The 15,193-nt window shown below is 38.1% G+C and overlaps 2 protein-coding genes across 3 annotated transcripts in view; both read left to right on the top strand.

The window, feature by feature from the left end:
• Window positions 1-15,193, top strand: part of LOC125779302 (uncharacterized) — a 320,147-nt gene that overhangs the window by 11,251 nt on the left and 293,703 nt on the right. The window lies entirely within an intron of this gene.
• On the top strand, window positions 8,486-9,544 carry LOC125779749 (uncharacterized). Its single transcript, XM_049461021.1, has one exon. It carries the CDS (start codon window positions 8,486-8,488, stop codon window positions 9,542-9,544), a length of 1,059 nt encoding a protein of 352 aa, XP_049316978.1.

Consider the following 15,193-nt stretch of genomic DNA (forward strand, 5'->3'; position numbering starts at 1 on the left):
CTCCATCATATCAGGATTTTTTCCTAACCTCAAAATACATGTCGGATTTTACTTGACTGAAAAAAATTTTAAAAATATTAACGGATTTAGCTTAATTTTTGGATAGAGGGGTTTTGAGGGGTCCCTGACTACGAGATGAAAGACAAATTTTCAAAATACAAAATGGCGGATCCAATATGGCCGTCAAAATTTTCAAAAAGAAATTTTGAATTTTCAAAAAATTCTTAAATTTTTAAGAAATTCTTCAATTTTTATAAAATTTTGTATCAAGGTATTTTTGAGGTCACTGATTTCGGTATTAAAGGTGAGTTTTCAAAATACAAAATGGTGGTCAGAAAAAAAAAATTCTTGAATTTTCATAAAACTTTGGTTTGGGTTTTTAGGGTCGCTGATCACTTATTTAAAGTCAGATCTTCAAAATACAAAATATAAAATCCACACAAAGCACAAAACTTAGTATATATCTAGAAGTTTTTAAGGCCGCTGCCCACAAATTATATCGTGCGCCTGCATCCAGGGCACCTCCACGTGGTGACGGCGGGCAACGGAGTTATTCCGTGATCCGGCAGAGTCCCTGGATCACGCTTCTTAAGGTGAGTCTGCAATGGGTTTAGTTGCACGTGTACGTGACCATAATCCTATTTTAGACTCACCTTTACGCCGTCATGGTGGGCACATGAAAAAAAAGTACGATGCAGGGAGTCGGAACCCCAGTATCGGCGGCTGGACAGGGTAAGAAAGCGGGCCCGCAGGCGTCGTCTTCAAGCAACCGCAGCTCTACATTGGTGGGTGACTTGGCCTTTGATGAGTATAATGCTACAAGAAAAATATTTTGCAAAATGAAAGACAATTTCTGTGTCGTTTTTGGAGAATACGTTTTAAGTAAGATCCGAAAAAAATTTACAGATACACTAAAATCTAGCTATACGAAAGTTTTAGGCATAGAAACTAGTGGCATCGTCAATGATTGGACTCCAAAAGAGATATGCCTGAGATGTTCATTGCAACTGAAGAAACGCAAGAAACAAAGGTTTGCTTCTCCAATGATCTGGCGCAGACCAACAAATCATGAGAGGGATTGCTATTTTTGTTTAACGAGTGTTTTTGGGCACAACTCTAAAACAAAACCTGCCATCTCTTATCCTTCTGTCAATTCTGTGACTCTTCCCATCCTTTTTTCTTCTCAACAGAATGATGAAAGCAATATTTCTATTGGCGAAGATCTAGTTTCTGCTGACACTGAGGATATAGAGATGGATGAAGATGCCTCAGAAGAATCAGATGCTGAGACTGATAAAAGTTCTAAAGGTTTCACTCAAGCAGAGTTAAATGACCAGGTCCGAGACGCGGGACTTTCGAAAGAAATTTCTGAGCTAATAGCGTCAAGATTGAAAGAAAAAAATTGTTTAGCTCTAGAAACTCATGTAAGTTACTATCGCAATCGAGACATTGAATTCAGGAAGTATTTCACAAACATTGATGATTTAGTGTACTGCAGCGATATTGAAGGACTAATAAACGAATATGATATTCCATATGAAGCTAGCGACTGGCGCCTATTTATTGACTCTTCGACACGACAGTTTAAAAGCAGTCTTGCTGCACAATGGTAACCAGTATGCTTCGTTACCAGTTGCTCATTCTGTAGTGTTAAATGAGCAATACTATAACCTCCATTTCTTACTAGAAAAACTACAATATAATAAACATCAGTGGCAATTGTGTGGTGATTTGAAGATAATAACAATTTGACTGGGTCAACAAAGCGGTTTTACAAAATACCCATGCTTTTTATGTGAGTGGGACAGTCGAGCGCGTGATAAGCATTATGTGCAAAAGGATTGGCCATTAAGGAAAAAATTAATTCCAGGCTCTAAAAATATTATAAAGAGGAGTCTAATTCCAAGACGTAAAGTCTTAGTACCACCACTCCATGTAAAACTGGGTCTTGTTGCAATTAACAATTTATTAAAGCAATAAGAAATGCGCAAAGCAAAGCTTATATGTAACTTTTCGAAAAGTTTCCCAAATTGTCACAAGCAAAAAAATAGAAGGCGTTTTGAATGGTTCACCGATAAGAGAGCTTTTGAAGGATACTGGATTTGAAAAAGGATAACTACGGTGGAAAAAGAAGCCTGGCAAAGTTTCAGAGAAGTAACACAAAATTTTTTGGGGAATACAAAAGATCCTAATTACGCAAATATTGTCCAGAAAATGTTAAAGAATTATGAAAAATTGGGATGCCTAATGAATCTAAAACTGCACTTTCTTCGTTCACACGTCGAATATTTTCCTGAAAATTTGGGTGAATTTAGTGAAGAGCAGGGCGAGAGATTCCACCAGGATTTACAAGAGATGGAAAAGAGATATCAGGGGGTATGGAATGACCACATGTTAGCAGACTACTGTTGGTCACTAAAAAGAGAGACTCAAATCCACATAAAAGAAAAGCACTACGAAGATCATTTGAAACTAAAAAAAACTCGCTACTATTAAATAAATTAATACAAACGAATCATCCTTTTTGTTGACCAATGCTCCACGAAGGACCTAGTCAATCCCTCTTTAAGAATAGTGAGAGGCAAGGGGAATTGAACATTTTTTTTTAAATTCAAAATTTTTTTTTTAAATTTTGGCGACAGTTAGGCTGGTATTGTCACCAGCGAAGCGAATGAAATTCTAGGTGAATTTCGCTATTTCGAATTTCGATTACCGAGCGCATAGTAAATTCGCCACGAAGTGGAATATTTGGTATTTCCATTTGCGAATTTATAAAATTCGTTTCGCCTCAACTGTCAAAATTTGGCGAACGTTTATTCGATTCGAGAGTGCAATTAAAAATGGAGAAAACGTTGGTAAAATTTTGAAAATTTATTTATTGTATTTAATTCATTACAAATTTAATTACACAGGTTCACAAAAAAAATCGATGAAAGGTTCCTTTGACCAAACATGGTGTATTATATGAATTTTGGGCCGGTGAAACCGAATCTGAAGTCCGCTTTGCTCCATCATATCAGGATTTTTTCCTAACCTCAAAATACATGTCGGATTTTACTTGACTGAAAAAAATTTAAAAAATATTAACGGATTTAGCTTAATTTTTGGATAGAGGGGTTTTGAGGGGTCCCTGACTACGAGATGAAAGACAAATTTTCAAAATACAAAATGGCGGATCCAATATGGCCGTCAAAATTTTCAAAAAAAATTTTTGAATTTTCAAAAAATTCTTAAATTTTTAAGAAATTCTTCAATTTTTATAAAATTTTGTATCAAGGTATTTTTGAGGTCACTGATTTCGGTATTAAAGGTGAGTTTTCAAAATACAAAATGGTGGTCAGAAAAAAAAAATTCTTGAATTTTCATAAAACTTTGGTTTGGGTTTTTAGGGTCGCTGATCACTTATTTAAAGTCAGATCTTCAAAATACAAAATATAAAATCCACACAAAGCACAAAACTTAGTATATATCTAGAAGTTTTTAGGGCCGCTGCCCACAAATTATATCGTGCGCCTGCATCCAGGGCACCTCCACGTGGTGACGGCGGGCAACGGAGTTATTCCGTGATCCGGCAGAGTCCCTGGATCACGCTTCTTAAGGTGAGTCTGCAATGGGTTTAGTTGCACGTGTAAGTGACCATAATCCTATTTTAGACTCACCTTTACGCCGTCATGGTGGGCACATGAAAAAAAAGTACGATGCAGGGAGTCGGAACCCCAGTATCGGCGGCTGGACATGGTAAGAAAGCGGGCCCGCAGGCGTCGTCTTCAAGCAACCGCAGCTCTACATTGGTGGGTGACTTGGCCTTTGATAAGTATAATGCTACAAGAAAAATATTTTGCAAAATGAAAGACAATTTCTGTGTCGTTTTTGGAGAATACGTTTTAAGTAAGATCCGAAAAAAATGTACAGATACACTAAAATCTAGCTATATGATAGTTTTAGGCATAGAAACTAGTGGCATCGTCAATGATTGGACTCCAAAAGAGATATGCCTGAGATGTTCATTGCAACTGAAGAAACGCAAGAAACAAACGTTTGCTTCTCCAATGATCTGGCGCAGACCAACAAATCATGAGAGGGATTGCTATTTTTGTTTAACGAGTGTTTTTGGGCACAACTCTAAAACAAAACCTGCCATCTCTTATCCTTCTGTCAATTCTGTGACTCTTCCCATCCTTTTTTCTTCTCAACAGAATGATGAAAGCAATATTTCTATTGGCGAAGATCTAGTTTCTGCTGACACTGAGGATATAGAGATGGATGAAGATGCCTCAGAAGAATCAGATGCTGAGACTGATAAAAGTTCTAAAGGTTTCACTCAAGCAGAGTTAAATGACCAGGTCCGAGACGCGGGACTTTCGAAAGAAATTTCTGAGCTAATAGCGTCAAGATTGAAAGAAAAAAATTGTTTAGCTCTAGAAACTCATGTAAGTTACTATCGCAATCGAGACATTGAATTCAGGAAGTATTTCACAAACATTGATGATTTAGTGTACTGCAGCGATATTGAAGGACTAATAAACGAATATGATATTCCATATGAAGCTAGCGACTGGCGCCTATTTATTGACTCTTCGACACGACAGTTTAAAAGCAGTCTTGCTGCACAATGGTAACCAGTATGCTTCGTTACCAGTTGCTCATTCTGTAGTGTTAAATGAGCAATACTATAACCTCCATTTCTTACTAGAAAAACTACAATATAATAAACATCAGTGGCAATTGTGTGGTGATTTGAAGATAATAACAATTTTACTGGGTCAACAAAGCGGTTTTACAAAATACCCATGCTTTTTATGTGAGTGGGACAGTCGAGCGCGTGATAAGCATTATGTGCAAAAGGATTGGCCATTAAGGAAAAAATTAATTCCAGGCTCTAAAAATATTATAAAGAAGAGTCTAATTCCAAGACGTAAAGTCTTAGTACCACCACTCCATGTAAAACTGGGTCTTGTTGCAATTAACAATTTATTAAAGCAATAAGAAATGCGCAAAGCAAAGCTTATATGTAACTTTTCGAAAAGTTTCCCAAATTGTCACAAGCAAAAAAATAGAAGGCGTTTTGAATGGTTCACCGATAAGAGAGCTTTTGAAGGATACTGGATTTGAAAAAAGGATAACTACGGTGGAAAAAGAAGCCTGGCAAAGTTTCAGAGAAGTAACACAAAATTTTTTGGGGAATACAAAAGATCCTAATTACGCAAATATTGTCCAGAAAATGTTAAAGAATTATGAAAAATTGGGATGCCTAATGAATCTAAAACTGCACTTTCTTCGTTCACACGTCGAATATTTTCCTGAAAATTTGGGTGAATTTAGTGAAGAGCAGGGCGAGAGATTCCACCAGGATTTACAAGAGATGGAAAAGAGATATCAGGGGGTATGGAATGACCACATGTTAGCAGACTACTGTTGGTCACTAAAAAGAGAGACTCAAATCCACATAAAAGAAAAGCACTACGAAGATCATTTGAAACTAAAAAAAACTCGCTACTATTAAATAAATTAATACAAACGAATCATCCTTTTTGTTGACCAATGCTCCACGAAGGACCTAGTCAATCCCTCTTTAAGAATAGTGAGAGGCAAGGGGAATTGAACATTTTTTTTTAAATTCAAAATTTTTTTTAAAATTCAAGAATTTTTTGAAAATTTTGACGGCCATATTGGATCCGCCATTTTGTATTTTGAAAATTTGTCCTTCATTTCGCAAACAGGGACCCCTCAAAACCCTTCTATCCAAAAATTAAGCTAAATCCAATAAAAAAAAACTAAGAACATTTTTACTATCCAATTTTCTATCAGATATTTATTGATATTTTAAGAATGCAAAAAAAAATAAAAAAAATAAAATTTTGTGATAATTTGATTAATTGCGGCGTGGTGGCGTGGCGGGGGTTGAAAATAAGGGGGCGCCCTTCCTGACACGATTCCAACACTTTGGGTGATCCGAAAAAAAAAAATAAAAAAAATGTTTATCAGTACAAATGCCGCTATCGTCTGAACTAGGATAAAAAAAAAAATTTCAGAAAATGGCGACTGTTTGAATTTTTTAAAAATAGTAAAAATGAAAATTTTTTAATAATCCTAGTTCCAACCATGGAGAGATATATAAAGAAGGTCCACACCAAATTTCAAGTTAATCGGTTCATTAGAACTTGAGAAATCATGTCAGAAGTGTTGAAAATAGTAGTTTCGAGAAAAACGCGATTGAAGTTTTACCGTATACGATATTCGCTTAACCGTTGTACGATATTCGCTCACTAAAATGACTATAACTTTAAAAATAATTTGAGTTTTGAAAAATCCTTTTAGGGAGATATTTTTGAATATCAAAACTATCGAAATATGAAAAAAAAATTTTCGATTTTTTCAAATTTCCAGACTAGAATACCCCCTTGATATTTTTAAATTATTTCCAGTCAAGTAAAATCCGACAGGTATTTTGAGGTTAGAAAAAAATCTTGGCATGATGGAGCAAAATGAACTTCAGATTCGGTTTCAGCGGCCCAAAATACATATAATACACCGTGTTTGGTCAAAGGAACCTTTTATCTACTTTTTTTGTGAACCTGTGTTATATAAATAAAGTAAAGAATAATATTATACGTAATCCAAAAATGTTCTATGGTTTCGTCAACTCCAAACACAGGATTTCTAATTTTCCGTCTGCTATGAAATAGAAGTCTAGTATGTCTAGTGACAATCACACCATTTCTAATATTACAGTATACTCTCGAAAAGTAAATTCTCAGAAAGTAAATAATCGCGGAAAAGTAAATCACCTTTAAGATTACACATGCACCTCGAAAAAGTAAATTTTTTAATTTACTTTTCAGAGAATGTGATAAAAAACTCGAAACGAAGCAAGCAGCGTTTTTTACGACGTTGCAAAAACACTTACTCTCTTGTTTATCGCGTCTGTTTAGTAAATAAACTTTGAGATATGTACATATGTAAATGGTCAGAAAATATATTGCAAAAGAAAAAAAACCAAAAGAATATTCAAATTTTTTTCTCTTCATAATAAATACATATGTTTTTCATGTAGATCCATATGTTTTATTGAAGCAAATAACTGAATGAATTTTTTAAGTTTAAAAATGCATTTAATATTATAAAAACAGATAATTTATGTATATATTTGGAAAAGTAAATTATTCGAAAAAGTAATTTACCCAAAATACCAATCGATTTACTTTTCGAGAGTATATTGTATATGTTCGCTGAATTTTTTACGTCGAATTACTCTCCAAAATCTCCAAAAAATGTTCCGCATCAGCACAAGTTATGTCCGATTTCTGTCATTAATGCACCTACCATTTCCGGAGCAGACGTCTTATATCAGTTAAATATGTTAGAACAATCATATAATTATTGCCCAGATATGATTCCCTCATGCTTTCTAAGGAAATGGGCCAAATATATATACCAACCCCTAACAAAACTATTTAATTCATCTCTTATGCAAGGCTTATTTCCATCCATATGGAAAAAGTCATTTATAATTCCCTTACATAAGAGTGGATTTAGGTCATCTATTGAAAACTATAAAGGAATAGCAAAGCGGTCTGCAATACCTAAACTTTTTGAAGCAATTATAACAGACGACATAACCTTCCGGATCTCTCTACTAATTTCTTGTCCTCAGCACGGTTTTCGTAAAGGGAAAACTACAGTAACTAATTTGGTGGAATTTGTATCACATGTATCGGGATGCAGTGCAGGTCGCCTCCACGCTGGTGCATCCTGGGTAACGCTAAATGGCCTGCGGCCTACACGGCCTGACAACTCCCTTACGACTTTGGCACTGAACTGGCTTTTTGTAGAGTAGGTAATCTTATTTGGATCTGGATCTGGTAGAACCCTGGGCTGGTGGTGGCGACATTCTGGCACCTGAGTATGATGGGGTGACACCCATCAGAAATGGCTGCTGGGCAAATGTCACAACTGCCTCCGTCCCGTTAAAATCCTGGCAGGCCTCAGAGTACGTTCCCCCCCCGTCGTCGTTAAGTTGGCGTGGTAGGTGTAAGTTGAGAGTACTCCTTCTTTACGCTGGTCGGCTTTGAACGTATTGCCTCATAAGGGCGTACGTCAACCCTCGCCTTGGCCTCGTCATTGAGATAACCTTGGGATCACAAAAGGCGACTACCTTCCGGGGGACGGATAGCGGCTCTGAGTGGGGACCCTCTTAGCATGGACAAGTCATTAACAAACACATTAACAAACACAACAAACGGAAAGACGACGAAGGGAGATGAAGGGACATTGAATTCGACACCCGGATTCGTTCCAGGCGGGGCTGCTGCTCCTGTCAGCGACTAGCTGCAGCGACAGAACAAAGTCCTCGACAGTAGTCTCCTCATCAAGCGGAAGAACGGGGGGAGCTGGCGCAAAACCGTCGGCTAAAGAGGTAGTGAAGGGTGGAGCCTTCGTGCATGGCGGAATCGCTAGCACTAGCAGAGGAACTTCTGCTAGAATTATGAAGTGGTCCACGGGGGCCACTAGCAGGGAAGCTTTAGCTAGGAAGCTGAAGTCGGACCGTCGACTGGCGGCAAAATTTGTAGAACGCTACGATGGTAAGCATGCTGGTCAGGTGTCTGAGCAGCATGCAAACACGCTCGAATGGGCTAAGAGGATTCTGAGTGAGAGCGAGACCGATAGGTCACGACTCGAAACGAAGATACCTGAACCAGCGGTTAAGCGGCAAAGGTCGCATGAGGGAGAAACCTCCCTTGGTAAGAAACCGCGAACGGGGGCTGCGCCAACTTTTAGCGAAATCGCTAAAAGCGCTGGCGCCAGAGTACTTGGTGTGCTCGACCGTAGCAGGGAGGACGGTGCCATCTCCCACGAAGAGTGGAAGAGAGTAGCGGGGGCTATCTCTTCAGTCTTCCTCAAGGTGGTTAAGGGAAACCCGGGGCCACCCCCAAAATGTGTAAGTGCCGGTTGGCACCATGGGCTGCACAAGCTGACAAGGTGTGCCGATGAAAGATCGGCCATCTTATATAAGAAGGCAGTATCTCAGGTGGGGGAGGTATGGAAGGGAGCCAGACTGGAGGCCGTGGACAAAGCGGACCTTCTTCTTCGACCTAGGGCTCGCGTCTGGTTGCCGGCTGAACCTTCCACCGCAAATGAGATTGAGGAAATCCTCAAGTATTGCAACCCCTCACTTCCCACGCATGACTGGAGGGTCATAAGGCTGGAGAGCACCGATGAACCATATCGGCAGGCATTGATAATGCTTAACGAGGAGTCCATCGGTCCTCTCAGTAAAACCAAGGGAGCCATCAGCTATGGTTTCGAAATGGTGGTGCTAAAGGTACTCCCAACGAATACCAGGGCGGATGGCACCCAAGCTGCAGATGCGGGGGAGAGGGCAGACGGCGTTAGCGATGGTCGAACGACCATGGAAAATGACCCAAACCTCTCGGACGTGGCGAGTTCTGGAGGCGGTTCGTCGATTGGCGATTCCGTCTTCAGCCTCGAACAGCTGTCGGCGCTCCTAGAGGAGAGTCTGAGGGATGAAATTCCTCCAGATTAATCTCCAACACTCAAAGGCGGCCTCCGCCAATCTACTGCTTCGTCTAGAGCAAGACGAAGCCGATATCGTCCTAATCCAGGAACCGTGGCTGACTAGTAGCGGGATCTCCTAATTTTAGCAATGCTGACATAGTAACAGCAAAACTGGAGTGCGATACCGGAAATGTCTGGATTATCTCTGCATATATGCCGCATGATGATGCGGTGGAACCGCCTCCCGCATTGCTAAGGAGAACCTTGGCGGAAGCGTCTCGGAATGGTGCCGACGTTATCATCGGCTCGGACGCCAACTCGCGACACTCGATCTGGGTCAGCTCGGATACAAATAATAGAGGTGAGTCGCTTTTTGATTTTATTGTAGACGAAAATCTTCGCATTTGTAATAGGGGAAATTCTCCAACTTTTTTGACCGCATGCAGGGAGGAGGTTCTCGACCTCACCCTAGCCTCTCATGCGATTGCCTCGCTGATCTCAAACTGGAGGGTCCTCTAGTCGGAGAAGGTCCGCCTAGGAAATCTTTTAGAAATCCTACGAACACGGACTGGGAAGGCTACCGAAGGAGGCTTCGACAAACTTTTCCACGTGCACCGGGAGTGAACACACTGGGCACCGCGGATGTGGTGGACGGGTGTGTCGAAGTCTTCAACTCAGCGTGCATTTCTGCACTAGAGAGCTCCTGTCCACTGAAAACGCCAAAGGGCAAAGGGAAACCTCAATGGTGGACTATGGAGCTCTCGGAAATTAGGGCGTCTTGTAGGCGCTTATTTAACAAGGCCCGTAGGAGGGGGTTATCTGACGACTGGGCGCTGTATAAAACAGGTCTTTCGATATACAAGTCCGAATTAAGGAAGGCCAAGAGGATCTCGTGAAAAACTTTCTGCGAAAGAGTGGAGGGCTGCCACGAGTCCTCTAGATTCAGGCGCATTCTCGCTAAAAACCCAGTGCCTCTGGGTTATCTCAAGGATGTAAACGGGAGGTGGGCCCTGAGCAGTGAAGATACACTTCAGATGCTCCTTGATGATCACTTCCCTAGCAGCACGTCCTCTATAGAGACATCTCTCGGAGAGTTGCACACTGACTGCACGGCTTTTGCCGACCTTCTGTATGAACGACAATTGACATGGGCGATTAAATCGCTCAGACCGTTCAAGTCCCCGGGACCAAGGTGATTGTTGCACTTTCGAGTAGTACTCCTTTCTGTGTTGGTAGAAAAACTTACAAAAATTGTGAAATGTAAATTTGCTTAATTCGTAAATTTATTTAATCTACTTTTAAGTGGAAAATGTGCGTAAGGTGTGTTAAATGTAGTGTAATAGCTTGTTAAAATGTTCGAATTTTTGGAATTTTTGAAATTTAAAGCCGAATATTTCGTAAACTAAGCCTTTGCGGTACCTTGATTTTTAATCAGGAGGACTTCCTATTTCCAACGGTACCTTCAGATCGCGGGGCAAAGAAATCAGAATTTTGCCCAGTAAAGCAATTTATCTTTAACATTTTTTCTTTCTTCACTTAAAAAATATACTTTTCCAACATTTATTAATGCTAATTGCTCTGTTAACTTTAGCTGATTTTTGATACGCAGGATCGTGATCTTTTATACTATTGTCCAAACTAAATATAAATATCTGTAGTTATACTCATTTAATGTCGCAAACTTGTGGCGTTGTTTGCAAACTTAGTCAAATGACAATATAGCTGCTCATTTTTACATGCAACTTATATTCCGACAAGATTGCAACAACGCGAGACTATTTTCAGTAGCATTCATGGCAAGCTGCCCCAAATCACAAACAGTTTTGGTTCCTCGCTGTAAAATGGAACGTGTACGAATATTTCAATATAATATTGTGTTATTTGATTATTTTAAAATGAATTGATCAAAAATTTACAGGAAAAGGGATCAGGGCTAAATGAAGAACAGTTGACTTATTACAATATTGCCCCAGAGCACTCATTTAACAAGAGTTACCATTTGGCCACTTTGCCACTATTAAATTAGTGTCGCATTAAATGAGTAACCTTAATGTATTGGTAGCAGAGTATTGTTTGTAAGGTTAGCAGACCTTTCGATGTCCATAAAATAAACTTTCTAAAATCTCCGCATGACAGCTTAACTTAAATACTTGTGCATCTTTTGACATTTTTCAAAATAGGGGCACGATTCCGATTACTTTGGCGGAGGGTTAAAAAAAACCGAATTTCCGGGAAAATGGGGTATGTACGGATAGGGGGGCTTCTCTAGAGGAGGAATATCCAAAAATTATGTAAAAACAGCTAATATTTTCAAAAATATTCACGTTTAAAAATTCAAAATTTGCCCTAAGAACACATGTTATTTCTCCATATTTCACAGAATATTTTCACGTTTTTCACTCACTATATTTAAATACACACTCTTAACATTGAAATAAGTTCACTTTTCACTTTTATTTTGTAATTTTTCAGCCAAATTTAGTCATTTAAAATCACTTACCAAATTTATGGCTGAAAAGCTTAGAGTGTTTATATTTACGAGGAAAACCAGCATTGCCACACCTTAAAAACCAAAAGTGAAGGATTTTTTTAGCGTTTCACAGCGTTTTCTTTGTTTGTACTTTCGAGTGATTCCTTTTTCTTTATTAACTATAAAAAAAACTATAAAGAAGATTTTTCGAGCTAAAATTGAATATGTGAACACTTTTCTATATACATACATACATATATGAATAATATGTGATTTATATTTAATAAACACAGATAAGTAAAATCGTGTGATAATACCTATTATATTATACATGTAACACAGATAAGTAAAATCGTGTGATAATACCTATTATATTATACATGTAGGATGAGAAATAAGGGCAGTGTGGCAACCACTGATCCAAATGTCAAATAGTGGATGACAGTGGGTAATATAATTCATTCCCGATTACAACGCCGTTGAGTGAAGAAGTGCCTAGCCTCACTAAAGGTCATCAAGTTCAGTTAAAAGACAATTTAAGTACAGTGTAGAGTAAATTTCAATATTCGAGTTGAATTATATCAAGTATAGAGTATAAAGTGAAATTGTATTAGCGTAAAATACTATATAAGTTTAAACAATTTTATTATGTTGGACGCTCTTTTTAAATGATCTGCACTCGTTCTTCTTTATCTTCAACATGGCCGCAGATCGTGCTGCCACACTCTTTTATTTATAATAAGATACATAATTTACAGATTTATGATGTTACCACAATATATAATTTACATATTTATAATGCTGCCACAGTTCGACCATCCTGACATGTAATCGTCCCGATTACGCTTTCATTAGGGAGACTATGGTTTAACCAAGGCTTCATGTTTGCTACTTCCCATATTCCTTCATATGGAATTTGGCTAAGTTGAAATCCCTCGACATCTCTAAGTATATACCTGTCATTAGGAAGTATTTTGCAAACTCTATAAGGACCTTTAAACTTGGGGGCAATCTTTTTACATGCACCTGGATTACTTATATAATTCTTTACCATAACATAATCTCCTTCCATATACTTTCTTTGTGTCCGATGTTTATCTTTCAGCAATTTATTATAATTTTGAGACTTTGAAATATTTTCTGCTGCCTTATCCCTAATATCTGCTAAGTTACGTTCATTATTATTCAAATCATTTTCTTCTAGTCTTTCTCTGAGAAAGTCAACGACAGTTCCCCTTTGTGAAACTCCAAAAAGTAGTTCGCTTGGAGTTGTGCCTATACTTCGATGCATCGTATTGTTTAAAGCATACTCTATGTCCGGTAAAGTTTTGTCTAAGCTGAAATTAAAGCCACCGCTGGTTAATTTTGCTATCATTGGAGCAAGACTACGATTAACGCGCTCCACCTGTCCATTGGCTTGTGGCGATCCTGTCGCAATTTTTACATGTTTTACGTTATTTGTTTTCAAAAAATTTTCAAAATCTTTTGATGTAAACGCACTGCCTCGATCAGATATCAATACCTTTGGACGACTGTAACTACTAAAATACAATTTTAAACAGCTCATGACCTCCCTGGTGCCTGCTGAACACACCGCATATAACTTAACAAATTTAGTGAACCCATCTATTACCAAAAATACATATTTTTTCTTAGAATGTTTAAATGACACTGGACCGAAGTGATCCACATGAACAGTTTCGAAAGGTACGTTTCCTTTGGGTATATTATGTAAGAGGCCCTCATGTTTCCCACTCTTCGAGGAAAAGGCAATACACTTTAGGCAATTTGAGATATATTGTTTAATTTTCTCCTTCATTTTGGGAAACCAATATGACTTTATTATAGCACTGAAAACTTTATCACTTCCCATATGACCCATTTCATCGTGATACTTTCTCAATAAATGTTCTTCCATCTCATTTGGTATATAAAATAGTATATTTTGTCCGTTTTTTCTATAAACTAAGCCATTCCGCATTTCAAAAACACCATTTTCCTTGTTTTCCAATTCCCCCCGGATTTCAATAATTTTCCTATCTCGATTTTGGCAAATTGACAGATTTTGCTCAAACGTATTTTCTTCAAGAACTAAGATATTTGAAGTGCGACTAAGTGCGTCCACATGGAGCATTCTATTTCCATTACGGTGTTCGAGAACATATTGAAAATTTTGCAATTCGAGTGCCCACCTGGCTATTCTTGGATTTACTTCCTTCTTATTTAAAGTTAGCATGAGTGAATTGCAATCAGTGACTATCTTAAATTTCAATCCTTGAAGATATACCCGAAATCTCCGAAGTGCATAAATAATTGCAAGTGTTTCCAGCTCAAAGCTGTGGTATTTAGATTCGGGCTCGCTGGTACGTTTCGAAAAATAAAAGACTGGGTGAAATTTGTCGTCACTCTTTTTTTGTAATAATATTGCACCAAATCCCCGAGAGCTGGCATCGCAATGCAGCTCTGTATCATCTCTTGGGTCGTAAATCGCTAAGATAGGAGACCCAATTAATTTATTTTTAAGTTTCTCAAAACACTGTAACTCGTCTTCCCCAAATGTAAATTTAACATTCTTTTTTATTAGTTTGTACAGAGGCTGAGCTTCTCGCGAAAAATCTTTAACGAATCTTCTAAAGTATGAGCATAAGCCCAAAAAACTGTGTACAGCTTTTGTGTTACTGGGTATAGGAAAATTCACTATAGCTTCTACATTCTTTTCATCCGGTAGAATACCTTTACTCGAAATGTTATATCCTAAATAGCGTATTTCTGACTCCATAAATCGGCATTTATCTAACCTCAATTCCAATTTGTTTTGTACTAACTTATTAAAAACTTCCTGCAAAATGTCTAAATGTTCTTCTTCATTACTTGTAGCTATCATGATATCGTCTAAATAAATAGCAATTTTCTCTGCTCGAATCAGATCATCGAAAACATGGCTAACAAACCGCTGGAATGTTGAAGGTGCATTTTTCAGACCGAAAGGCATTTTCAAAAACTCGTACTGCCCCATCGGTGTTACAAAAGAAGTGTATTTAATCGAATCTTCAACCATATCTACGTGATAGAACGCACTCTTTAAATCCAATAACGAAAAAATGCATTTATTTGCTAGTCTATCTAACAGATCATCAATAAGAGGCAAGGGATAGTTATCTTTCAATGTTATCTTATTCAAACTACGAAAATCCACACATAACCTTA

The sequence above is a fragment of the Bactrocera dorsalis genome, chromosome 6 (assembly GCF_023373825.1).
Source record: "Bactrocera dorsalis isolate Fly_Bdor chromosome 6, ASM2337382v1, whole genome shotgun sequence".
Classification (NCBI taxonomy): domain Eukaryota; kingdom Metazoa; phylum Arthropoda; class Insecta; order Diptera; family Tephritidae; genus Bactrocera; species Bactrocera dorsalis.

What these genes read in the sequence shown, in the direction of transcription:
- LOC125779749 (XM_049461021.1), top strand. Translation starts at nt 8,486, where the DNA reads ATGAAGTGGTCCACGGGGGCCACTAGCAGGGAAGCTTTAGCTAGGAAG.